The 25,430-nt window shown below is 35.8% G+C and overlaps 1 protein-coding gene across 2 annotated transcripts in view; it reads right to left on the reverse strand.

Annotated features, from left to right (window-relative positions):
* LOC127386762 (sodium channel protein type 1 subunit alpha) overlaps positions 1 to 25,430 on the reverse strand; it is a 155,923-nt gene that overhangs the window by 97,425 nt on the left and 33,068 nt on the right. The window contains exons 18-26 of one of the 2 annotated variants that reach the window (XM_051624299.1): positions 24,497 to 24,651; positions 23,076 to 23,249; positions 20,572 to 20,694; positions 20,027 to 20,308; positions 17,674 to 17,727; positions 16,759 to 16,896; positions 15,567 to 15,671; positions 14,938 to 15,208; positions 11,056 to 14,589 (exon numbers count right to left, since the gene is read on the reverse strand). The exons of the other annotated variant lie outside the window; for it this stretch is intronic. Of the exons in view, the coding sequence (XP_051480259.1) occupies positions 13,412 to 14,589; positions 14,938 to 15,208; positions 15,567 to 15,671; positions 16,759 to 16,896; positions 17,674 to 17,727; positions 20,027 to 20,308; positions 20,572 to 20,694; positions 23,076 to 23,249; positions 24,497 to 24,651 (2,480 nt within the window). The 3' untranslated portion in view covers positions 11,056 to 13,411. Of the gene's footprint in view, positions 1 to 11,055; positions 14,590 to 14,937; positions 15,209 to 15,566; positions 15,672 to 16,758; positions 16,897 to 17,673; positions 17,728 to 20,026; positions 20,309 to 20,571; positions 20,695 to 23,075; positions 23,250 to 24,496; positions 24,652 to 25,430 lie in introns of those variants that run through there. 2 annotated transcript variants of the gene reach the window in all.

The following is a 25,430-nucleotide window of genomic DNA, read 5'->3' on the forward strand; positions in this document are numbered from 1 at the left end:
GCTGGTTTCATATTCTAAGGCTAGAAGTGGGGTTTTTAACCCATCATTCATCAGAATGAAGTGGCATCCTTTATTTTTAATTCAAATAACACTACTCCATTAATTTTTTTTGTATGTACACCAAAAAATATTGCAAGTAGCATTAAAGGAACTGCTGTTTGCCAGATTGTCTGTTTATGTGCCATAAGAGAGTTAAAAGTAACTTGTCTGCATTTTAGCCCTATATCTTGTAGTTTTCTGAAATGCTGAGGAACCCAGGCACCTAGGCACAGTATCACTGGAAGTATTGAAAATTATTTGGTAATAACTAATTATCCACTTAGAATTTCCCATTTTGAAATACTGCTATGAAAAGCTTTTTAAGGAACCTGAGCAAAGTAGAAGCATACTTCATTCAGTCTTGTACTTACTGGTAATTCCTTGGATGGCAGTCAGGAGACATGAGGAACTTCTTCATGCCATGCACAATTAAAAAAAAACAAAAACAAAACCAAAACCTTTATATTTCATCTGAAATTATTTCCCTGTGTCTACATCATTCCACAGAACAACAGGTTCAGCTTCACATCAGTTGCCTTCTAGTTAGTCAAGGAGGCTTCTCTCTATTAAAGCCACCAAAATCAAAACACTTACTTCCTCATTAACCAAATAATGGAAAAAATGGGAGTGGTAGGGTAGCATTCTGTAAATGTACCCATCTTTTTTTAGCCCATGACAAGGCTGGTGTTGAGGCAGGGTAAGTAGCATGAATCTAACTGAAACAAACTTCTGCAGATTCAGGTTCAGGCTGAAATGAACAGCTCAAACACATATACGTCTAACTATCTCACTAAATGTTGAAGGTACTTGTCTTTTCTGGACATGTGCTTTTACGAGAAGATGTTGCACTGTTTGCTAACCGTCCACCCCATAGCTGTCACTTCTAGAGCACAAGCCCTTTTTTTGTAACACAGAACTTTTTGACCCAGGCTGTCTGAAACCTACATGTCTCCCTCCTTGTATGGCAGGTAGAAATGAAATCTGCCATTTATCTGCTGTGTTTGGTTTTAATTATCAATAAAATAAGGCTCAAAGTAATGTCTTTCATCTTCATTTACATGCTGATAACTTCACACTTTGCTCAATAATCCCATAGCAACCACAGGAGGAATGACTTCACCCACTATACCAGTCATCAGCCTGCAGGGTTTTTGCTGCCATTCTTGGCTATTCCTCAAGTTACCATGCACTAATATTTCATTTGATGGTACCTAGAATGTACATGTTGTCAGTACTCTAATTTTCCCTTGAAAAAAAAATATATCATAAAAATGCAACTAATAGGCACACATCTATCATTCAACTTGAAATAAATTCACAGGCATTATTCTGTTTTTGTTGCACTCCCCTTTACTCCCCAAAATATGACCGTTAATATTAGCTTTTTTTTAAAAAAATAAAATATTGAAGTTCATAATTTAATCACAGAATCTTAGGAGTTGGAAGGGACCTTGAAAGATCATCTAGTCCAACCCCCCTGCCAGAGCAGGATCACCTAGAGCACATCACACAGGAACGTGACCAGATGGGTTTTGAATGTCTCCAGCAAAGGAGACTCCACAACCTCTCTGGGCAGCCTGTTCCAGTGCTCTGTCACTCTCACAGTAAAGAAGGTTTTTCTCAAATTTACGTGGAACCTCCTATGTTCCAGTTTCTACCCGTTGCCCCTTGAATCAGGTTACATTCTGCACTTGGAACGAAACCTGCCAAACCTAATAAGTCACTAGCAATCTCTGTCCCTACAAATGTAGTCAACAGCACCAGCAGGTTTTTTATTATTTGTTACAATAACAGACATTTTCATGAATCTGTATAATGAAGATACCATTTTAGCCAGTTCATACGTCTGGACAGTATTAATTTGTGCTCATAAATCTCTAAGCAACTAGGAGATTACTGAAATTCTCAATATTCTCTTAAAAGGCATCAGCAAAATAAGTGGATTTCTGCAAGCACAAACTGCAGAAGGCTGCTGTCCTAACAACACCTGCAAACTGCTGCAGAGCATGCTGGCTGCCTGCTTCAGAAATTTAACCCCCTGCTCAGCAAGAATGCTGCAGAATTAATCCAGTCTCTTTCCATTTTGTTCACAAAAGTCTTGGTACATTTACTGAGCCTGGCATCCAAGTGAGTTATTTATTCCATTTTATTAGCATTTGTAGAGAGACAGCTAAATCTAACTTTAAAGCCTTCAGTCTAATTTTTTGCTGTACTCAGGAGACCTGGCAGAGAGCCCAAAGATGAGAGAGGATGATTCTGATCACTTGTACAGGGCCACTACTTTGCTTAAATGCTTTAGAGCTGAAAAAAGTATTTTGTTCTCTTATTAAAGTAATTACTAGCTATACGTATGAATTTAATTAATAAATTATTTTCAGATGCATGGCTTAGATATTCATCTCAGAAACAATGGTTATTCAAATAACTGAATTCTTGCATGTGCTTTATCAAAATGTTTCTTGCTGCTGAAAGCTGAATTTCTTAAATTTAATGACTGATAAATATTCTGAGGGATGGAGAATTTCTCACAGCTGGTCACAAATGTCAGATAACTCTATCAGGTTGACTTAAGAAAAAAAAACCACCATCTGGGAATCCTTGCATTTAGCTTAGGTACAATCTGCTTCCTGATGGCATGACTCAGTTTGGTCAGTAGAGGCAGCCAGAAGTGATAAAAGCCATTAGAGGTAGGGTGGAAAGATGCGAAAAAGTAAAACACCTCATAGGACATTACATCTTAATATTATTACCCATCAGATATTAAGAAGTGATTAACAAATACACATCCCTAATTTTGACTCTAAATAACAGTGAGTGTAGAAATAAAAAAAAAGAAAAAAAACAACTGCATGGTAATTAATGTGTTGAGAGCCTATTTTATAAAATAGTCAGGGAGACATTTTACTTCATAAAAAGATCTCTGGAATTCAAAGACTTACTTTTTAATCGAATAAAAACTCCTTAAAAATTCTCTTCTGATCATTGGAAAACATGGCTATGGCAAATATAACTATGCACAATGCACTTCCAATTTATGCAAATCCTGAAGACAAAATCATATTAATCCTCAGATTAATGCACGTTCAAAATCCAGAAAGAAACCCAGCTTAACTTTTTTTTTTTTTTTTTTTTTTTTAACATGAATATAAAAATTCACAGATCTTCATGGAACAGGTAATTCAGAGAGATGCAACCAAAAGATCAAAGTCAACTTGTAAGTGAAAGCAAATTCACTGAGTGGATGACATCTTATCCTTGACCCTGGATTTAAGACGACTACCAAATACCAAAATTACTACTTCAGTTGTCTATGGTGGTTTCTTCCAGACATTTTGTAGCTACACTGCAATGATGGGTTCTCCTCCTACCCCAGGTCACTGCCTCAGCCTTAGCCCACTCACCCTGCTGCCATCTCACTGTCCCCCTGCCAAGGTACGGTTTCACGTCAGGCAAAAATAGAATTGTATATACTATGACCGAGTCACAGACTAAATTTCTCTCCTTGAAACTGGAGCAAAATCCTCTTCTAAAATGGAAGCAGTCTGTGTTGGTTCTCCCTGCCTCTACACCCCTTTAAACTTTCATTATAAAAAAACAGTGGGGTTGGAAACTGGAATAAGAAGAATGAGCACCTCGTAAAGAGGTGGCACTTCTTGTACTTATTACGGACTGCACTGTAGTAATACTTATGTCTAATTATTCTGGCAAGATTGGCTAAGGAGAGGTAACTCTCAAGAAGGACTATAAAGGATCCAGGACTATAAAACCATTACTCAGAAGTAAGTGAAGTTGATTTGACAGTCATCTTTTATTTCTCTTACAGATAAATGAAATAACTGGCTGATAAAGATGCACATGCAGTAATGTACTTTGGAGGTGACAAATATTATTGTGACTAAGATGCTGAAAGAACAAGAAAGCAGTTTTCTGGCTAGGCGAAAATCTGAAGAAAATAATTCCTCTATGGAAAGTAAAATTATTGAAAGATATAATTAAGAAATTTTGCATTTAAGGCTATAAAACTTTCTGCAGCAGAGGACATGGAAAAGAAAGCTATGTAACCAAAAGCTACTCCCAAGTATATTGTAATTATTGTGATTAAACCTAGAGAATAACAAAAGAGTTGTTATGAGGGGCCATACCTATAATGCTGACATACCTTATAGCAATACAGTACCAGATAATGTTGTTTTTTTAAAATAATCTTCTTAACAGAACAGGGAATTAAATAAAATAATAAACTGAAACTTAAAATATTAGGTGTTCACAGACAAGTTGCTCATTAGTTTGGGTAGAATGGTGTTGAGTTTCTGAGTTACTGTAAATATATTTGGGGGGGGTTGTCTTTTAGGTTTTTTTTGTGGTTTGTTTTTGATTTTCATTTTGGGTTTGTTTTATTTATTTTTTTAACTAGCATCAGTTTATAATTTATAAATTACGGTAGAGATATAATTAAACAAAATAAAACAACATACCATATTGATGTTTTATCTACTTTCTTGCTACTCTTGCAAAGATAGAAGGGGGCTGGATTTTGAGTAGCATGCAGCAGTCATGCTCCCGGGAATCTCAGGATCATCAGGGGATGGTGAGGCAGATTAACAAGTGATACCTAACTTCTGGCTTCTGCGGAACTGTGGACACTGCAAGAGCTGCTGCTTCACATCTTGTCATAATCATGCTGACAAGCAGTGTGAATGCTTTAAGAGACAGCATCATCTGGAGCTATAGGCAAAATGAATTGAATACACAAAGTGAAATGCAATGGAGATAAAAATGGAATTTTCATCTCTATTACAAAAGAGAAAAGCTACCAATTTTAGTTAACAAATGTCTTGTTCTTAAGAACAGACCATGTCGAAGGTATACAGCATTGTAAAATTAACACACACAGGCTTAGGTTTGATCTACATTGCCATTTCAACATAGGATACCATGGGATCTGAATCCTGATTTTTAATTCTCCTAATATAGATGTCCTCTTGTTTACTTCCTATTTTTATTTCTCTTCTAGTAGAAGGAAAAATGAAGGCTTTAGCTTGAGGAACCACCAAGAGATAACCAAATCCATAGTTTCACAAACCAAATTAGTACAAAAGGGCATTGCCTGCTGCTGTCCACCTCCCTTCTGTCTACCACATGCATTTGTATGGCCATATTATGAATTGAATATGAAAATAATATAAGTTAAACTCTTTTGTTCTCACTAAGTTTTTAGTTCTCCAATCTAATTTGTTGTAGGGCAACAGAAATGGTTGTGCTAAGCTAGGGGCAAGAGAAGGGCAGGGCTGCTCTTTACTTGCATTACCAGCTTATGGGACTTATATATGTGTACACCTTCTACTTGACAATTAGTAAGGGTGAGACATTTTCAGAAATGTCAGCTGTCAGAAGTGCTATTGAATCAGAAATCACAGTGAGTCACCAGCACCAGATCTTACTCATCAAAGAGTTCTCAAGAATTTTAAAGAGGGAAAGAGAAAGCCACAGATATGAATGAAATTAAATGAAATGGTGATTGTATGATAAGCAGCTTTATAAAAATCACAGCTGTCAGTATTATTGCTCCTACTATATTCACAATGAATCAGAAGATTTAAGATTGATGTATTACTTTTCAAAGAAGGAAACTGGAATACTGGCAAATAATTTTATATGAGTCTATAAAAGAATAATTTTGCATTGAAAATATGCAAGGAATGAAATTTTCTTCCTAAATCATTCAACCTCAGGAAAATTCACTTACTTGGTAAGATTTGACCCTAACTTCTGTGTTCCATTCACTGTCTAGCAACTGTGTTAGTAACTCTCTTACATAATCATTAAACATTAAAAGTACTTAACAGCAGTATAACAAATTATTTTCAAAACCACTTTGACAAGGCTTTCCCAGAATGCCTTTCACAATTGCATTTTGAAGAAAATGCTAAATTGACAGTGTATCCTAGCAGGTTTCTCAGCCCCTGGTAATATTCTTCAGTTATATTCGAATACAAATGTCCCCATGTTTTTAATCTGCTTTGAAGGGCCAGAACAAGTTTCCAAAAGCATTTAGGGGACAGTGCTGACATACCCAATGAGGCGACCCAACTCCTCTCCTAGCTAAGAACAACTAAGATTAGGAAAAGGTAGCAATATGGAGTGCTAACTAAAATCTACTGCACTTCCTGTGGTTTTTGGACAGTATCTTATTGACAAGGCTAGAAAGGCCTGCAAAGAAAATCTTTCCCTGTCCTTCACAGGGGGAAAAAAACATTCTATTCTACGTCATCAGGAATTTTTAAAAAGAGCTTATTCACACCTCTTCTGTCTGAATTGTCATGTGAAATCTTCATGTCATGCCAAAGAACTGGTATTGAAACCGGGAAAGAGAAGCTGGAGTGTAAGTACTAAGTAACATTGAAAAGCTGAGCCTGCACATGCCTCTATTATGCTTTTTCTCCTTTTCTTTTTCTTAAAAAAAATGAGAATTTTGCTCTCCAAAATAATTAAAGAAGTTAATAAAACAATAGACATGAATACATAGGGAACATATGCATAGGTAAGTTTTGGATATTAACAGATGTGTAAAGTATTTCGTAACACTAGGTTTTAGTATGATGTTTTCTCACTGATCGCAGAAGCAAAAGAGATTCACTTGTGCCAAGACAATGATTTCTAATAGTACTCTACAGCAGCAAAGCTGGTTAGTTCACAGTGCTTTTGAGCATTGCTTCCAAATGTACATGCAGCTCCAGACACAATCTACCAGGATCCTGCATTTATCTGCCCGCCCATTAATGAGCACATAAATCACATTCAATCCCCCATCTTATACAGTTGGGGCATGCACGGCTGCTTTCCATCTATATAAATAAATATACTAGTATTTGCAGCAATGCTGTGTGATCCTTTATTCATTACACTTGACAGTTTTCAAGGCCATCACGAAGTTAAGACAACAGAAAGGCTGCAGGGATTAACAATGCTTATTAGTGGACAGTATTTTTGCCTGCCTGTAACCATGAACGTGGGCGTCACTGGCACAATCCAGCTTATGTGATGGATGCAGATGCAGTTTTTACTAAACATTATATACAGATATTAATCCAAGTATTGCTACAGAATATTGGCATAAAGCTACTGTATAGTTTCACAATCAAAAAGTGCCACATGACAGAGGTTGCTATGGTATCTGCAAGCACGTCATTTTTATAAAGCAATACTGCAAATAGCAATACAGCATGTAATTTTCCTGACCATTTCTGAATGTGAATGTTACAGATACTTAGTACTTTGAAAACAAAACCAGCTTATTACATTCTGTTTCAGATACATGTTTTCTGAAAAAAACATATTGTGGGTTTTTTAATCAGCTGTCAGGTTCTACAAAGATTATTATAATGATTGCTGCCAAAGAGAAAGTAACATGCTTTTAAGACAATAGAAAATGCAAGTGCAGAACATGTCTGGCACTGCTGGTTTTGAGTGTTATAAATTGTTTATGAAGTGTCATTTCTTATTCTCATCAAAAGCTTTTCTTGCAGCAGAGATCATGTGTGCTTCAGCATGCAATTTTCCCTCTCCAGAGGGATGCGAATGTGTTGCAGTTTGCTTTGCTTGGGTTACACTGCAGCATTTTAAATTTTTTTTAATTTTTTTTTTTAAGGCAAGCATAGGATGTGCCTGCTTCCCTGTGCAATGGGTCCCACTGATCAGCAAAAAAAAAGGCAAAAAAGCATGCTAATTAACAGAGACTGCATGCTGTATCACATCAACAAAACCCAGCTAAGCTCAGAGAATGAGAGATGGGTACCATCCCCCACTAAAAATGATGCAGAGGTTTGTGAGCCATTAAATATTCCTACACTGCAGATATTTCAGATTATTTTCCTAATGCATTATAAAGCCAGATAAGCCTTTCTGAATACATACTACAGAATGAGTATCATAAGAATTTTCTACATCAAAATAAAGCATGAAATTTTTTTAATAATAATTCATGTTATTTATTAATTTTTGCCATGAAAATGAGACAGATATTTTAATATGTGATTCTTTTAGAAGGGTGGGGCTGTTTTATAGGTGCACTGTAGAATTAAATAATACCTATAAATAAAAGTGAAGTAAAGCTATCTTGTAGAATTCCCTGGTGGCAGTTCTTAACCAATATGGTGTCAGCTCTGGGTATAGGGCGACATGCCCTCCAGGGTACAGAATCTAAATCCAAAAACTGCTGGTCCAGTCACAAAAATATTTACCAACAAAGCTATTTTTACAGAACAAGCTGAATTATCACATTGTAGCTCCATTATTTCACTAGAACAAAATAAGCATAAAATCTATAAATTCTCTACAAAGCTACAAGCCATCCCCTGTGTCTGCAATTCGTATTTCTTGATTCTTGCTGTGGCTGAAGACATCAAGCACAGCACGATGATAACCTGCCAGTTGTTTGTGCCCTCTGCTGGATGCGATCAGGCTTTACGAGTTAAGAGAAATTCTGTGCCGCTAACAGCTAGAGACATGGTACTCAGAAACATGCTTTTCTTCTTGAACATAACACAAACAACCCCCAGAACATATTTCAGGACTCTTCTAAAACAACCTAAACAAACCACAAAAAAACTCCAAAAAAAAAAAAAAATAAAAAAGAACAAAACTACAACAACAAAACAAACAAGAACAAAACCAAAAACGAATGAGCAGTCTCCTATCTCATCCCCCTGCTATCTTTTCCTTTTATATTTTTACAATATAAATTATTTTGTATGCTGGATTCAGGATGTCTTGTCCCTAGAGTGAAAGTTTTTTGTTACAGCATTGAAGAATGCCAGTATTTTAAAAGAACATAACTTTTCCCCTTTTATGTCCTGGCATAGCGTGGGGTTTAGTTTGTTTTATGGTTTGTTCTGTTTCTATGTTTTGGGTTGTTTGGGTTGGTTTAGTTTCTTTTTTTGGGGGGTGTGCTGCAGAGATTAATGACAACTTCATAAAATATAATACATCCCTAGCTAGGTAAGAGAGTGGAAAGAAAGCTGGTTTCAGAGAAAACTTAAGGGAGCCTTTCTTAATAATTTTTCATTTTCTGTGAACTAGAATGTAAGAGTTCAGTGTCCATCTTTTCCAGGAATTTTGCTTAACATTTTGCTTACTGATATATGACTGACCCATTACTCTGAAGCATCTGATTTATATCTACATTAAAACAAATATATTTTATACCTGCAGGTTAAGAAGAAAGACTGCAAGTCAACTATGTCATAAAGGCAAATAACTTCCAGGTATACTGGAATAATTTCAAAGAAATGCAAAATGCTACAAGTTTATTGAAATAAAAACACTTGAAATCTGCAAATATACTGCTCTTTTTTTGCACAGGACCAGAAGTTTAGAATTTGAGTCATCAAAAATGGAGTGTGACTTCCGTTGGGTTGTGTAGTTTTGATAAATGCAACTTTAATAATAGTAGAAATTTTGTAGGATAAAATAATATGACTTTACAAATAACCTCATATACTTCTGCACATTACCCAATTTGTAGAATTATTCCATACACGTCATGCCTATTCCTCATAGATTTTTTAAGTTAGTATGTACCTGTCCAGCACTAACAGTTTAGTTCTTTAAATAGCAATTTAGGTATATGACCAAGATTTTTACAGCATTTACATTATTGCTTCATGTAATTATTGTTAGTAATTAAGGCAGTATAACAGTAACTATTCTAAATTAGAAAAAAAAAAAGTTCAAATCAGATATACTTACTAAAAACATACACATTGTCCTTTTCAAATCACAGCATATTTGAGGTATTTTTCCTGTCAGATGTATTGTTCCAAGCATAGAGCAGCTACTCTTCACAACAGAAATGAAAATGGAAAAAAAAAAAGAGCACATTAATTACTCTATGCAGACGTCCACCTGCCCACACACTTCACTTGCTGTGGGGTGGCCATTACCATTCCTTCTCTAGCAAGCATGGGTTATTTGAGGGGGAATGGGATTAAAGTGACTCTTATCCCCCTGTGGGGCTACTTCCGTGACAGATCCCAGACCACTCACCCCATGGTGAGCAGTGCCTGCCAGATCTGCTGCTCAGCAAGAATGTGGAGACAGCCTCCATCGGACTTGGTCACCAGAATACACCACTGAAGCGCTTCTTGGGGAACTTGTAAAAATCTGACAGAAAAATACGTAACTGGAATGTGACTCTTTTCTGAATTCTATAAGAACTTCTCTGGTCAGGATAACATAAGCATTTCATTTCATCCAGAGGGTGACAAGTTGATATCGATCAGTCAGAAAGCAGTATGTGACTTAGCTATCTAAAACACATTGCCTCACCACTAAAGTGGTTACCTCTTCATTTTATCAACTATTACTTGTTAAACTGTATAACAGATTAACTTCTGTCCCTCTACTCTGCACTAGTGAGACATCCACCTGGAGTACGGTGTCCAGTTCTGGAGCCCTCAATACAGGAAAGACATAAAACTCTTGGAGCTAGTCCAGAGGGCCACAAAGATGATCAGAGGGCTGCAGCACCTTTCCTAGAAGGACAAGCTGAGAGAGTTGGGGCTGTTCAGCCTGGAGACAAGAAGGGTCTAAGGAGATCTCATAGTGGCCTTCCACCTGAAGGCAGCCTACAGGAAAGCTGGGGAGGGACTTTTTACCACAGCATTTAGTGACAGGACAAGGAGTAATGCTTTTAAGCTGGAAGAGGGGAGATTGAGGTTAGACATTAGGAGGAAATTCTTTAGTGTAAGAGTGGTGAGACACTGGAACAGGTCGCCAAGGAGGCTGTGGATGCCTTCTCCCTGGAAGTGTTCAAGCTCAGGTTGGATGGGCTTTGAGCAACCTGGTCTAATGGAAGGTGTTCCTGCCCATGCAGGGGGGGGCTGGAACTAGATGATCTTTAACGTGCCTCCCAACCCTAGCCATTCTGTGATTCTATGACTTTGTGATAAACTTCACATATGAAAAACACAAAAGCTAAAATGAGTACATAAAAAGGTTTTCTTTATTCTTTCGGGTTGTTAGCAATGTAGTTATTTTTGGTGAAACATCTTCCTGCATGCAGTTCATCAGTACGAGCTAGTAGTTTCTAGAAAAGCAGGAGCCCATCCATATTTTTTTGTTCTTTTGTATGAAATGCAAGGTATTCCACTGCTCATTTCACAAGTTCACTATTCATTCTCATGAAGAAAGACTCTGAATAACAAATTATATTTAAAACACCTCTACTGCAGGATGAATCAACAAGAAAAGCAGACAGTGATGAGACTAATAGCAGGGAAAAGCAATGTTTCTATGAATAAGTTTACTCTGAAATTGACAGGCAGGATTATAATTTCAAAAGAAAACCTTCTATCTTGTTTCACAAAGACCTATCTACTGATCAGAAAAAGAACTGCATTGTCCATTTCTTTTAAAATTACTCCTTATTTAAATATATTTAACATTAGCAGTAGAAACTTGCAATTATGGATTCTCATTGTATCTTGGGTTTCCCAACAGTAAAGTGTCAAAGATAGACAGCAATAAAAATTACTAACAACATGAAGATACATGTAGTTTCTTATAATAAATATAAAATGTTATAAAATAAAAATATTTTTAAAATAACAAGAATAGATTGATAGATACATATTATAAAAGTTTTTTTCTACTGCCACACTTTAAAGAAGATATTTGCCCTGTATGGTCTGGTTATTTACTGCATATTTGCTGATTAAAAAACTCAAACAAAATAGAATCTATAATAGCAGCAAACTATTGCTTACTGGTATGAGGAATGATGCTCGTTGAACAGTTCTCTTTTTATCACTCACATGTCTTCTCATCTCAGACTTTAATAGCTGTAGGATAATAGCAGCAAGCATGCATCAGTTAAAGCTCCCCAATTATTTTGAGTATTACAGAATATATCATATTATCTATTGAAATGTTACAACCTACACTTACTAGGGTATATACTTGGTGCAATAAATACAGTACTTAGGTCACTGTCTCCTTGTTCAAATAGGTATCGCTGCATAAAACAACTGATTACGTAGCAGAGGATATTTTTATTACACTGTAGTGTCATCCTTGATGATAAAAAACTCATCAAACCACACTGCAGGACAATGGTCACCTTGGCTTTCTACAGAAGATTGCATTACATACAGTGGACAACTGATTAAAATGCCATGGGGGGTCAAAGACACCTCTGCTGTATGCATTTTCTGTCTCTGGCATGACCCATCCTTCAAAAATATGGAAATTTAAGCCTGAGGTATGCATTAAGGTAGCGTTTATCCCAAAAGGAACACTATTAATTTAAACACAAAGCTTTGACTGTTGCCCTAAGTGGGATATATTCATGTGAAATAAGAATCGTATAAACAGATTTTGGAATGAAGTATGGAAGCTACTCATAAAATTAAATGGCGTAGAGCTAAAAAAAAAAAAGAAATAAGACTACCACTTTACTTATTTCAGTAATTCCCTGCAGGCACAATTTGGCATTCATAGCTTTTCTGTAAAAAATAACTATTTAAATCTCACTGGAACTATCAGATATCTTAGACCCTGAAAGTAGCTTTTTTTTTTTCAGTTTCAAGTTTTTCAAAACTGAAGGGGTGTGTGTGTAGCATCATTTATTTAAATTACTGTATCTGAAATGGACATTATAATAAATTAAAAATTACTAAAAGGTTTTATACATAAGAACACTAAAACCAAGAGACTAAACTAGCAATCTCTTTCCTGTGCAAATTATTTGCTATTTTTGTTTTCTGATAAATTCTCTGTCTTCTTGTTTATACAAATTGCTGTTAATTTGATCTAGATCTTAAAGTTCAATAACTGGAATCTTGTTTTTCTGCTTTTACAAGTGGCTTGAAGAGAACTATGTTCATTATGATGATATAATTACGTATGCCTGAAATTTGTCTATTTAGTTTTTTATTTTTTCAGCACTGCAGAATTACAAATAGCAGTGTGTCAATTAAAGCCAATAAGATAATGGAAAAAAAATAGACACACACAAAACATACACAGGAGATTAAATGTACACAATTGATACACTTAGTTCATAAAAATACAGACTTATTAGGACTGGTAATTTTGCATTCCATCAAGGGTTCCTACAGTCCAAGTAAAAATTTTGTGTTTCCTCTCCATTGGTGCCAGGTGATAATAGAAATTCTTCTGGCAAGGTTGTTTCCCCGTTACAGACTGAGAGTTGTCTAGTGAAAATTCTTTGTCTTGGTACATGCACTGCCTATAGCAGTGGCTAAATATGTAAAAACTTGTAATTTTGGCATAATTCTCCAGTAAGAGCGCTATTGAAAAAAATGTCATCTTCGCAGGCTTGTGACCATTCATCATGGATAATGTCTTTGTCTTACATTTTGTTTCCTTTTCTGTCTTTCCTCTCGTCTTCTTTTTCTGATTTGTCATCTTCATATTTTTCTTTTTCTGGTTTTGTTACACTATCATAAGAAGGTGGAGACGTGCTGGATGCAGACATATCCATATTCTCTGAAGGAGAGTTTAGTTTACATATAATCGTATCTTTTTTGATAAGTAGATCAACTCCATCTTTCTGATACATAAACGAAAGTTTCTTTACTGACTGTCTTAAAAGATAACGTCTATAGGCACGCTGAATGATAGCAGCAGAAACCTCCTCCTGTTTTCTTTTTAATGTGGTTGTAATTGGTTCATAGGAAGCTTTTGAAGGATTGGATGCCATAAACCGATCTTCCATCTGTATTCTGAGGGCATCCATCTCCCCACTTTCCCCCAAAACACGCTTTGTGAAAGCAAACAAGATGTCCAGGCAGTGAATTCTGTCACCGCTTACCATGGGCAGGTCCATTGCAATAAGCTGGACTTTGTTTGGTTTGGGTAGGTGAAGAGGAGGCTCAAGTGCTGCTGCAAAATCAGACAATTGGCTGTATTCTATGAATTGTGTTGCATCAGGATCATATTTTTCCCAAACTTCATAGAACATCTCAAAGTCATCCTCACTCAAGGGTTCAGCACTTTCTTCAGTAGCAACACTGAAGTTCTCCAAAATGACAGCAATGTACATGTTCACCACTACCAGAAATGATATGATAATGTAGCTGACAAAGAAGAAAATCCCAACGGAAGGGTTCCCACAGTCTCCTTTCACAGAGCTCCCTGGATGATCTTTATGGGGGTCACAGTCTGGCTCCCCACTGTTAAGAATTGGGGCTAGCAACAGATCCCAGCCAGCAGATGTGGTAATTTGAAAAAGGCAGAGCATGCTGTTGCCAAACGTTTCAAAGTTGAACATGTCATCTATGCCAGCTTCCTTCTTAACATAGGCAAAGTTGGACATGCCAAATATCGCATAGATAAACATGACCAGGAAGAGCAGCAGACCAATGTTGAACAAAGCAGGAAGAGACATCATCAAAGCAAAAAGCAGAGTGCGGATCCCCTTAGCGCCCTTAATGAGACGCAGGATTCGACCGATTCTGGCAAGTCGTACAACTCTGAACAAAGTTGGGGACACAAAGTACTTTTCAATCACCTCAGCTAGAAACATACCTGTGAAATATAAAAATAAATTAAAAAGACTAACATTTTATCACAGTTTGCATTTTCCATAACAAAGAATGAGTAAAGAACAGCTCTACCTGTGGAATTAGTGGAAATTATAACTGGAGATAAATTGTATCTGCTATGGGTAATTTTAGTTATTTCCCCAACACTCTTTGAGAAAAAAAAAATAAATTAAATTGATACTAAATTATTAAGAAAGGTACTCAAGTATGCTTTCCATTTCCTAAATAATGAGAAAATAAAATTATTTCCTCTAATCTGCAAAACTTGACAGAGAAAAAGCATTTAATGCATGTCTTAATATATTACATTTTGAATATAAGAATCTCTTACCTACTATTGAAAGAATAACAACCACAAAATCAAAAATATTCCAGCCAATGGTGAAGTAATAATAACGGAGTGAGAACAGTTTCAAGATGCATTCTCCAGTGAAAAGGACAACAAAGACCAAGTTAATCCAGTATAAAATACTTTTCATCAGTTCACTCTGGTCATCTGTTTCTATCATCATGGTGACCATGTTAAGACAGATGAGAACCATAATGGTGATGTCAAATGCTTGCTTTGTTACAATATCAAACACCAGACCTTGCAATTTGTTCTGAGGGGCGAAAAAAAGAAAAGGTGATAGTAAGTTAGATACAATGAATACCTTTATCTCCCTTCCATTTCCTCTTCCTCCCCCAAAACATACAATCAAGCAAAAGGCTGAAAAATCCAATAAAGGCATTGTCCAGTAACTTCTTTATTTGCCCCTCAAAACCCAGCAGGCTTCTACTACTTCAGATTCTTTGGTTCTCTTCTTCCTCAGGCATAAAAACTATGTGTGATTTTTTCCTGCAGAACATGTACATGTTTCAATTCAGAATAAGGGGCTAACTTAAATTAGGCCCATTTTAGAGTTAAAGCTGCAATTTCTTCCCAAATGTAGATGATACAAGAATAGCACACACTCTTACCGTTGGTCTAGGTATAGGTTTTTGTGGTTTCTTGGATCCCAGCTTCTTCATTGCATTGTAGTATTTCTTTTGCTCTTCTGTCATGAAAATATCTTGACCCCCAAGGTAAAATGATAAAAATAAACCTGATTACAGTCAAGCCTTTAAAAATCATTATTTCACAGCATTGCAGAACATGGTTTTTATGAACCATGTATTCATTCTTATACATTGTTACCAAAACCAAATTATGGTAATTGTATCAGAGACTGTTAATACACCTGACAAGTCTTGATGGAAAAGTAAATTAAGGAACACAAAAAAACCTCAGAACTTCTTCTTTTTTTTTTTAAGAAAAACAAACCTCAAGTGGAAAGATTTACTGGAAGTTTGCACTGCAGTAAGTCTAGCAATAGCTTTTTTCAGTACAATGAATCAAGCTTGACAATCTAGAATCACAAAGGAAGAAGTCATGTACTGCCTCGCTGTTACTCTTTAAAAAAAGGTCAACTTTCTAGTTTGATTCTGCTCCAAATTTGTACAGAAAAATAAGACTATTATAAACCTTAAACAGCATTTATAATTTAAATAGCAAGTAGAATTTAATTTTCCCATCATAGTCTGAATTTTAATATATTTACATGCTCCTGGAGTTCTTGACACAATCCTATGTTTATTTAAATAATAGAAACAATTTCTGTTGAAAATAAGAACTACAAATTTCAAACATCAATTCTGTCTTGCAAATTCACTACTAACTCATGAAACAGTTTCCTAGCCCTCTCTAATCTTACAATACACAGCAGTAGCTTCAGCATTCAGCTTGTCTGTATGTCTCTTTGTAATTAACAATACTGCATATTCTCTTCTTCTCTGTCATCTGTTTGTTTGAATTAAGTCATTTGCATTTTCGCATATCTTTGTCATGGCACTCTAATGGTAAATAAAAACAATATATAACATCATTGGGCTGTACAGGGATACGGAGAAAACCCAAACACTCAGTTTAAGTTTGAATTACTTGAAATTACTTAAAAAGCTAATACTATTATTTCATTATTTTGAATGGAAGAAAAAGAAATCTTAATAGCCAATTTATTTTTCTTCCTTTCTATTACTCTGAGAAACTTCAGACACTCATATTTATCCTTGCATACGTTTGTTGAATGCCCAGTAACAATGAAGTGTTATGAAAACAAAACATGATACTTATCTTCTTCTTTTGTTGATTGAAGTTATCTATGATGACACCAATGAATAAGTTTAGAGTGAAAAATGATCCAAAGATGATAAAGGCAACAAAATAAAGATACATGTACAGGTTGTCCTCATACTTGGGCTGTGTATTTAACTATGCAACACAGAAAAACAGTAATACATCATAAATAGCAGTTAAGACAAATCACAGAATACTGAGAAGACATAGAAGCTGCATCTAGCTGGACTACAACTCCTTGACCAGGGGGGAAAAAGAGCTGTTTTGGAGCAAACCCTACACTTCCCTTATCTTTGAACTTGAAAATCTATTTAATATAGGTGTCTGTAATTGCACACAGACCTGCCATTCCTCCCCTTTCCTCTCTAATGACATTTGGTATTTCATGCAATTCCTGCTAAATTTTACAGTACTGTGCAAATCCTAAGAGCAATTACATTCCTATAGACCTTGTGCAAATGAGGAGCTGAATAAAGGAGAGATGCAAATAAATATCAGTATTAACAAAAAAACAGGCAAAATTCAGCCTTTTTATTTCTTAAGATTGTGAAGAGTCCAAAGCTCTGCCTTAGCTATTACACGTGATGTCACTTGATTATTTGGGTTATTTTTGGAGACACATGAAGAACTTGTTTCCTAATCTGTGTGATCTCATTGACATAAAGTAATAGGAAATCAGATTTCATTTGTATTTTTATTTGCAGATGACAAATTAGAAATACTTTTTGTAGATTCCTTAGTTTTACTTATTAAAAGTATATGCACTTAACTGCTTCAGAATGCATAGATTTATATAGAAAATTTTTCTATGTTTTTAATTTTTGTTCCTTATATTTTACTTAACTGTCATTCAAGAAGCATGACATCAATCTTATATTTATTTTCACTTAGTAAATTTTATATTGCACTCACGTCTCTAGAATCAACCGCGGCATACATGATGTCCATCCATCCTTTAAATGTTGCCTAAAAACAAAGTTTGTTAATATTTTCTATCAAAGCTTCACTTCTGTAAACATTTTATATAAGACACTCTCTTCTACAATGTATCTGCACCCATAAGAATAACAAATAATATTAAAAGTCTAGTAAAACACAGTGATGCATTCACTAGAAGTAATTTACTTAAACACTGAATAAATTCTAATCTTCAAGAAACTTTGTATAAACTCTGTGTGGGATCGAGTTGCAATCAGTATTTGAGCATAAAAACAGGACTGCAACTCTCAATTCTAACTTTCTGACTACTGAAAACTGGAGGAGGACTCCAAAAATCAGCCACATGGATTGGGGTTTTTCAGACAGAATATGCCAACAGTACTAGGAGAAACTCCAGAAGATAAGTAATCCCAAGAAATCTTAAGAAAATAATAGAATCATAGAATGGTTTGTCTTGGAGGCGACCTTTAGAGATTATCTAGTCCAAGCAGTCTGCCATGGGCAGGGACAATGGCCACTGCATTACACACTTCCAGTAACGGGACATCCACAACTTCTCTGTGAAACCTGTGCCAGTGTCTTACCACCTTATCATTGAAAAATATAAATAAATAAATATTTTACTTTATATACAATCTAAATCTACATTTTCAGTTTAAAACTGTTACCCCTTGTCCTGTCACTACAGGCTTTGGGGAGGTTTTTCTCTCTTTCTTATAAAACCCCTCTATATATTGAAAGACTACAACAAGGTTCCCCTCCTGAAGCTTTCTATTCTCCAAGTTGAACAACCCCAACTCTCTCAGCCTTTCTTCACAGAAGAGGTACTCCAGCTCTCTGACCTTTTTCTTGTCCCTTACCTCTGGACCCACTCTAGGAGATCCATGTCTTTCTTGCACTGGTAGGGTTAAGCGGATGGGAGAATCATCTCCATCCATCAGTTTTCTGCACTACTTAGCCGGTCCAGGATATTACTTGCTTTCTGGGCTGCAAGCACACATTGGTGGCCAATTTTTTGTCCATCCCTGTCCTCCAGTCCTTCTCTGCAGGGCTGCTCTCAGTCCATTCTTCCTCCAGTCTGTATTGATAATGGGGGTTTCCCTGACCTTGGTGCAGGACCTTGCACAAGGCCTTGTGTCAAACTTCATGAAGTTCACATGGGCCCACCAAGCCTGCCAGGGCATTCCCCTCCTCTAAGTGTATCAACTGCACCACTCAGTTTGGTGTCATCTGTAAACTAGTGAGTGTACACTCAATCCCACTATCCAATGTCACCGAATAAGCTTTTAAATAGTATTGGTCCAAGTGCAAACCCTTGAGAGACACCACTTGTTACTGGTTTCCACTTGGACATGAAGCAGCTGATTGTAATTCTTTGGACAAAGCCATCCAGCTAATTCCTTATTTAGTGGGCATGCCCTGAAACCTACTCCTGTGAATTATGATATTAAATAAAACCAAGGTATGAATGGTATGCTTACTGGAAACATTACATAGCTGAACCATTCTATGTGAGATACATTGCAAAAACTAAAAGCACTGTTGTCCTCTACACTGGTAATTTATGCAACTGCCTACTGCTATTTAGCAATAACTATTGTTACTCCCTGGAGCAATCAGATGGTAGCCTGCTAGCACAGTACTAACTACTAAATACTACTAGTTGGAGATTCTTAAAGTGCTTTTAAGCACAACTATTTTCCCAGGAGCAGTTTGTCAAGCAAATCTGATTAGGAATATGTTTCTGTCCTATTGGCTCCAATTTACAAATGCTGCCTCTAAAAACAGGCTTGTGCTTAGAAGCTGCCCATGCCCAGTTTAAAAACAAGCTAAAAATAACCTCCATAAAACCCACCTGACAATAATAGACAATGTCTGGAGAGGGACTAGTAGAAATAACAAAAAGTGAAAGAAAAGTATAAGTTATTTAAAAAACATTTTCTAAATCAATAGTTGACTGTCTTCTTTTCTGAAGATCAGATAAGCCCTAGAATGTATCTATTTGATTACCACAGTGAAAACCGAAGTCAACATGCCTTAACAGATCAAAGAAATAAAAGAAAGTTAATCCTAGCCATATTTTTATGTATTTATATTTTTTTTAACTAGATACTGTATTTCTGTAGAACTTGAAAAGGTACTAGTGGTTGTGGGCAAAGGAACTTTATATCCAACTGGTAGATAAGATAACCCTCCTCTTTCAAAATGGCCATAGAATGTATCAGATTTTCGCCGTAAGCAATGTTAATTAGTTTCATAGAACACAATCTTAAAATCAAACCTATAACCATTAAAGTTGGAAAATAAATTTATCAAAATTACTTACTACTTGAAGCAGAGAAAGATAACCAGCTCCAACATTATCAAAGTTTACTTTCATATTTTTCCACCGAACATCCACTCCAGTGATGGTAAGATTTTCACATTCAGTCATATTATCGACTTGCTCTGGTGGTAATTTCTCACCAGTTGTGGTGTTAGCACAGTGATAGAACTTGCCAGCAAACAAGTTTACTCCCATGATGCTGAATATTAGCCAAAATGTAAGACAAACCAGGAGTACATTCATAATGGATGGGATTGCTCCAGTAAGAGCACTCACAACCACCTAGTCAATAAACACAGAAAAAAACCAAAACAAACAAATATTAAGTAGAGCAGTAAAAATATTTTTTTCAAGTATAGCAAGAAATTAAATGTAAAACATCAAATACACTGAAGTAATGCCAACAGAAAAGGAGTAACACATGTAATACAATCAAACATGATGCTGTTGGCCGTGCAAACAAACACGCAGTTCAGTTTTCCTCCATTATTTTATAATGACACATATTTGCATGGATTTGTTTTACAGACTATTTTTTTTCTTACCCTCATGCCTTCAAAGCGTGACAAAGCTCTTAGAGGTCTCAAAGCTCTTAATGTTCGGAGGGATTTAATTGCACTGAATTCTGAGAAATTAAGGGCATTAGCTACTAAGCTAACCAAGGAGACCTAGAGGAAACAAAACAAAAAGATCTTTTTAATTTGTGTTTGTTTTTTGTGTTTTTTTTTTTAATAGCCTCACAATACAAATGTAACTCCTAGAGGAAGAAAACTTTGATTCAGGTATCAGAAAAAAGTTCATGATGAACCTATGCTTCTAGCAAGGCCAAATAAAATAAAAAAATAATTAAAAAATAGATTAAAAATAATTAAAAAGTACAGAACAATGCATTTAACTTTCAGAATGGTTTCATCAAAAAGAGACCTTAATCTCTGGAGTTTTCAACACAGAGTCCTAGTTAGAAGAATGCACACCATACCTGTAGAAAACGAAGGGCAATTTGGATAAAAAGAATCTGGATAAAAAGAATTTTAATACAAGCTCATCTTTCCAATAAATTAGTCCAAAGCCTGAAATGTACTGAAAACCTAATCGCAGTCTACGTGACATGGTACAATACTAAACAGTCCTCTACTACAGAAGCGTTATTATAGTCACAATTAAACATGAGCCTGCAGCATTTGCTTCTGCTAATCTGTACATAATAGCAGATATATACATAACCAGTAATTAATATTGCCTGCAGATGACCACAGACTTGAAGTGTTAAACACTAAGTTAGACAAGACTCTGTCAGGCATAACTCCTAACTGTACAACAGACACAATGAAACACCAATGCCAATACAATTACCTAAAATAAATGCATTCAAATACACAGAACAGCAGACAGCACTTTCCTGGGAAGTGGAGTTATGATAGAGTTAATAATTTAATTGTGAGCTATGGCTTTTTGTCTCTTCAGACTACTGCAGTCTGGATATTTAAATTGCTTGCATCCCAAGCAAGAGATGAAGATGGCTACATGAAAACACTGAAATAACTGGAAAAAAAAGGAATGGCCCATACCTATCCATATGGAGACATGGTACGCTTAATAACAAAAATTTATCTTGAACTCAAATCAAGATCAACCTTTCATAATACAGGCTTGTACAGAGATACTAATTCTGAATACTTACTTAACTGTAATAATTTTACTTATTTTAAATTTTAAAATTAAATTTTCTCTTATTTTCACAAAGGACAACTCTAATGGACAAACAGAAATGCAAATTTAAGTATAACAAGCTTCTGGAAACATACTGTCTTGGAAACCTAACAGAAAAGGAAACTAAAGCAGGGCATCAACAAATCTATGCAAAGATGACAAAATCCGTTTGGATGATTGTTGCTGATTTCCCATTAATTACAAAATTGGCATATTTTTTGAGTTACACTAAAAAAAAAAATCAGAAGACTACAGCATTCAGAAAAAAGCTAATAAAAAAAGCCCCAAATAATATATGCAGCCTCAAAAACAGTCTTCACTTTTTTTCCTTTGCCTTGTCAGAGTCTTGCTTTGCAGAATTTAAGAAAGGGGAGACCCTCTTATACTTACTATGTTTCTTAGAGATAAATCGATTCTGGGAATACATGTGGACTTTATACTTTGCCTAAGTATATACTGGGTCTTCATAACAGAAGGAATGCAGAGGACATGAAAGGAGAAATCTAAAAATTGCTTTTCCAGGAGAAAACATATATCGCATTTCACTGAGTTAGCCCAGTTGCTCAAAATGGGAATTCTGTGCCCCTTCCCCATAACTGATGAAAAAGAGATGCACAGTTAAATGAGGAATACGTTCAGAGAGGATTCCCTGTGATCAGAGACAGAGCCAAACAACAGCAGAATGACTTCAGCTTCCAAAACCAAAATAATTGGAAAGTCACATGTCAATCGAAAGTGGAAGAGTTGTACTGAAACTAGTCTCGCAGCCTAGTACACAGGAAGTACAGTGACAATCAAAATGAGGACTGTGAATGAATGATTCCCACCTTTTTGTACTGATCCACAAGCCATGACTTCTCATTTTCCCCAATCCTCTTTACTCCAATTGCTGCCTCCTTGCCCCTGCCATCTTCTGCTGTCATCCCAATATCCTGATACTATCCCTCTCATTAAAGTTCTTTTCTAGTGATTCATTAAGCCCCGGGTCAATTGTCTACCCTAAAACCATTTCTCTCTTAAATTTCCCTTTCTGTGTCTGCTTTCTCTTTGTTCTCTGTCATCAAACCCAGGAGACTGAAGTCCAATAAGCTGATAGGTCTCACTCACTGGCTGGGAACCAGTGCAGTAAAACAAAGACAGCGCAAATAAAAAGGCACATTTACTTTTGCATTGAATTACTTCAATAGAATAATAGATACCAGTATGTAATTTTCTGTTCTTTTGAACCCCATTTATATTCTTCACTATAAATAGATACATATGTATCAGCTTGAAGTTACATAAAAAGACATGCTTAAACAACAGAAAGAGGCTACTTAGAAAGTACAGTAGTTCATACATCAACAATCAGGAAGTCCATCCAGCACCAAGCATTAGTGAAGTAAGTTTGAAAACCATAGGCCACCCATTTTAGCACCATTTCCAGAATAAAGACGTAAGTGAAGAGTTTATCAGCATACTCCAGTATGATTTTTATAGTCTTGCGCTGTTCAATATATATATCTTCAAAAGCCTGGAAAGAATCGGTTGCATGTAAGTCAGATATCCATACATCCTTGCAAACTACAAATTAAACCAAAAGAACTGAATTGAAAATGGCAAAGTAAAATCACTTTCAACTTCATATGCTTTTTATGTTGAAAAGCCAGCATGAGCACAGGTTACAACTGCATTTTAGATTTTATCATTGCCTCGTAATGGAATTGCAACACAATGACTTAAGTTGCCAGAAAGATTTCTAGAAATTTCAATAACAGTCAACCCAGAATTACAATCTGTCACCCTGAAAAGCCCAGTCAGGCTCAGTCAGAAGGCAGTCTCCTGATTATAATAAACTCAACTAGCAAAAGAGAATAATGAGCTACAGTTGCTGCTGATACTTGTTGTATTCTAACACTGGGTGTGGTGGCAAGGTTTTGGTTACAGGAGGCTGCAGGGGTGGCCACTGTGAGAAGAGGCTACAGGCTGCTCTGTGCCAGCTCCAAAACAGACCCACCACAGGAAGCAGCTGAGCTCATCAGTGAAGCTGGTGGTGCCTCCAGGAAAAATAAAAGTTAAGAAAGGACAAAACACCACATGGCAGTATGAGGACTGAAGAAAAAAACCCCAAAATTAGAGAAACTAGACTACAAACCAAGGTCACAGAAGAAAGAAGGGACATGGTGCTCTAGGTGTTGAACAGAGATAATGACAGTATATATCGAATCCTATGACAATCAAGAATCAAAAAGAACCTAATAATTAGTAGCTGTGTGAGTGACTAAATGTCAGTCAGTAAGAATAGTATAAAGGAACTAAAATTTCTGCTGATCAGTGTAGAAATACTGAAACTAAAACTAAAGCAAAAAATTAAGCGAGAACTTGATGAATTCAGTATCTGTACTGCTTCTGGGGTCAATTTTAAAGTAGAATGAATGTTCCAGTTATTGTTACAATTCATTTTTTATAATTTTTATAGTTTCATAAACAAGATTTTTATTGAAATCCTATTCATAGGCACTGTCACACACACACTGCCTCGTACTCATAAAAAATTTATCTGCAGAATGTTATATTACAGAAGAATTTTAATGACTTATATGAATGTTACATTACAGAATAATTTTGATGACTTACTTTATATGCACAACTTAAAATCTAGTTCTTAGCTCTCTTTCAAGCCAACTTTATTTTTTTCTTAGTGAACACAGATGTGTTATAATACAATCTTTGAAAAAAATGTTTATAGGTACTGTTTCTAGGGGTGCAAGCTCTACTTACCAGAGCAGCACTGCTGAGAAGAATCATGAAGACAATGAATGTTTCAAACCAATTGTGTTCTACTATCTTGTAGCAGGTTTTTCGAAGGTTCCACCAGATTTTTCCTTTTTTGCTTTCCATATCGCCTTTACAGCATTTAAACTTCTGTACACAGCCTGACAATACAAACAATGACAATTTGTTACACTGTGGAATTTTTATCAGCATCCTGAAAAAGCAAAATCACACTTAATAACTCCTGTTTCAAGAGTTCGTCAGCATTTCAAATTACTGCATTCTACTTAAAGCAGCACTTAAAGCAGTTACCTTCTTGATTTCGTACTCTGGATGTAGGAAAACTTGCATGAACACAATTTTTTATTACCCTGACACTACATAGATCTTCGAATAATTAAGAGTCACCTAATTGAGCTAATTCTCACTTATAAACATTTAAAAATATCATTTCTCATTTATATACAGGGAATAAAAAGATCTATGGGAATTTTCAGGGAGTAGAAACAAAGTCCATACGCAAATAGCAGCTCCTGCATGAACTAGTTCAAGAGTACAACAGCTACTTTTAAAAATACTTTTGTCTATCAGCTAAGGTTCCAATAAATTACACAGATGTGAACACTTTATTTAATTATACTGACTCTCTCATGACATAAACAACTGATTTAATGGGAGATCTGAGAGCTTTTCCATACGGTACAGATTTGTGGCAACCATCCACAGAATTCCGCTCATCTTGGAGAGCTTCCTACCTTATCACAGGGCCTCAAGGCACGATTTTCATTGAACTTTATTACCTGCCTGGCTAACAGTAGCCTTCCTATTTCTTTAAAAATTATTAATCACATAGAAACATAACCAAGTTTAAACTATTTCAATGGGTTGCAAAGGCAGTATTCTAGTTTTCCTGTGATTGTCATATGTTTCAAGTAAGCTA

Source organism: Apus apus, chromosome 6, assembly GCF_020740795.1.
Source record: "Apus apus isolate bApuApu2 chromosome 6, bApuApu2.pri.cur, whole genome shotgun sequence".
NCBI classification, from domain to species: Eukaryota; Metazoa; Chordata; class Aves; order Apodiformes; family Apodidae; genus Apus; species Apus apus.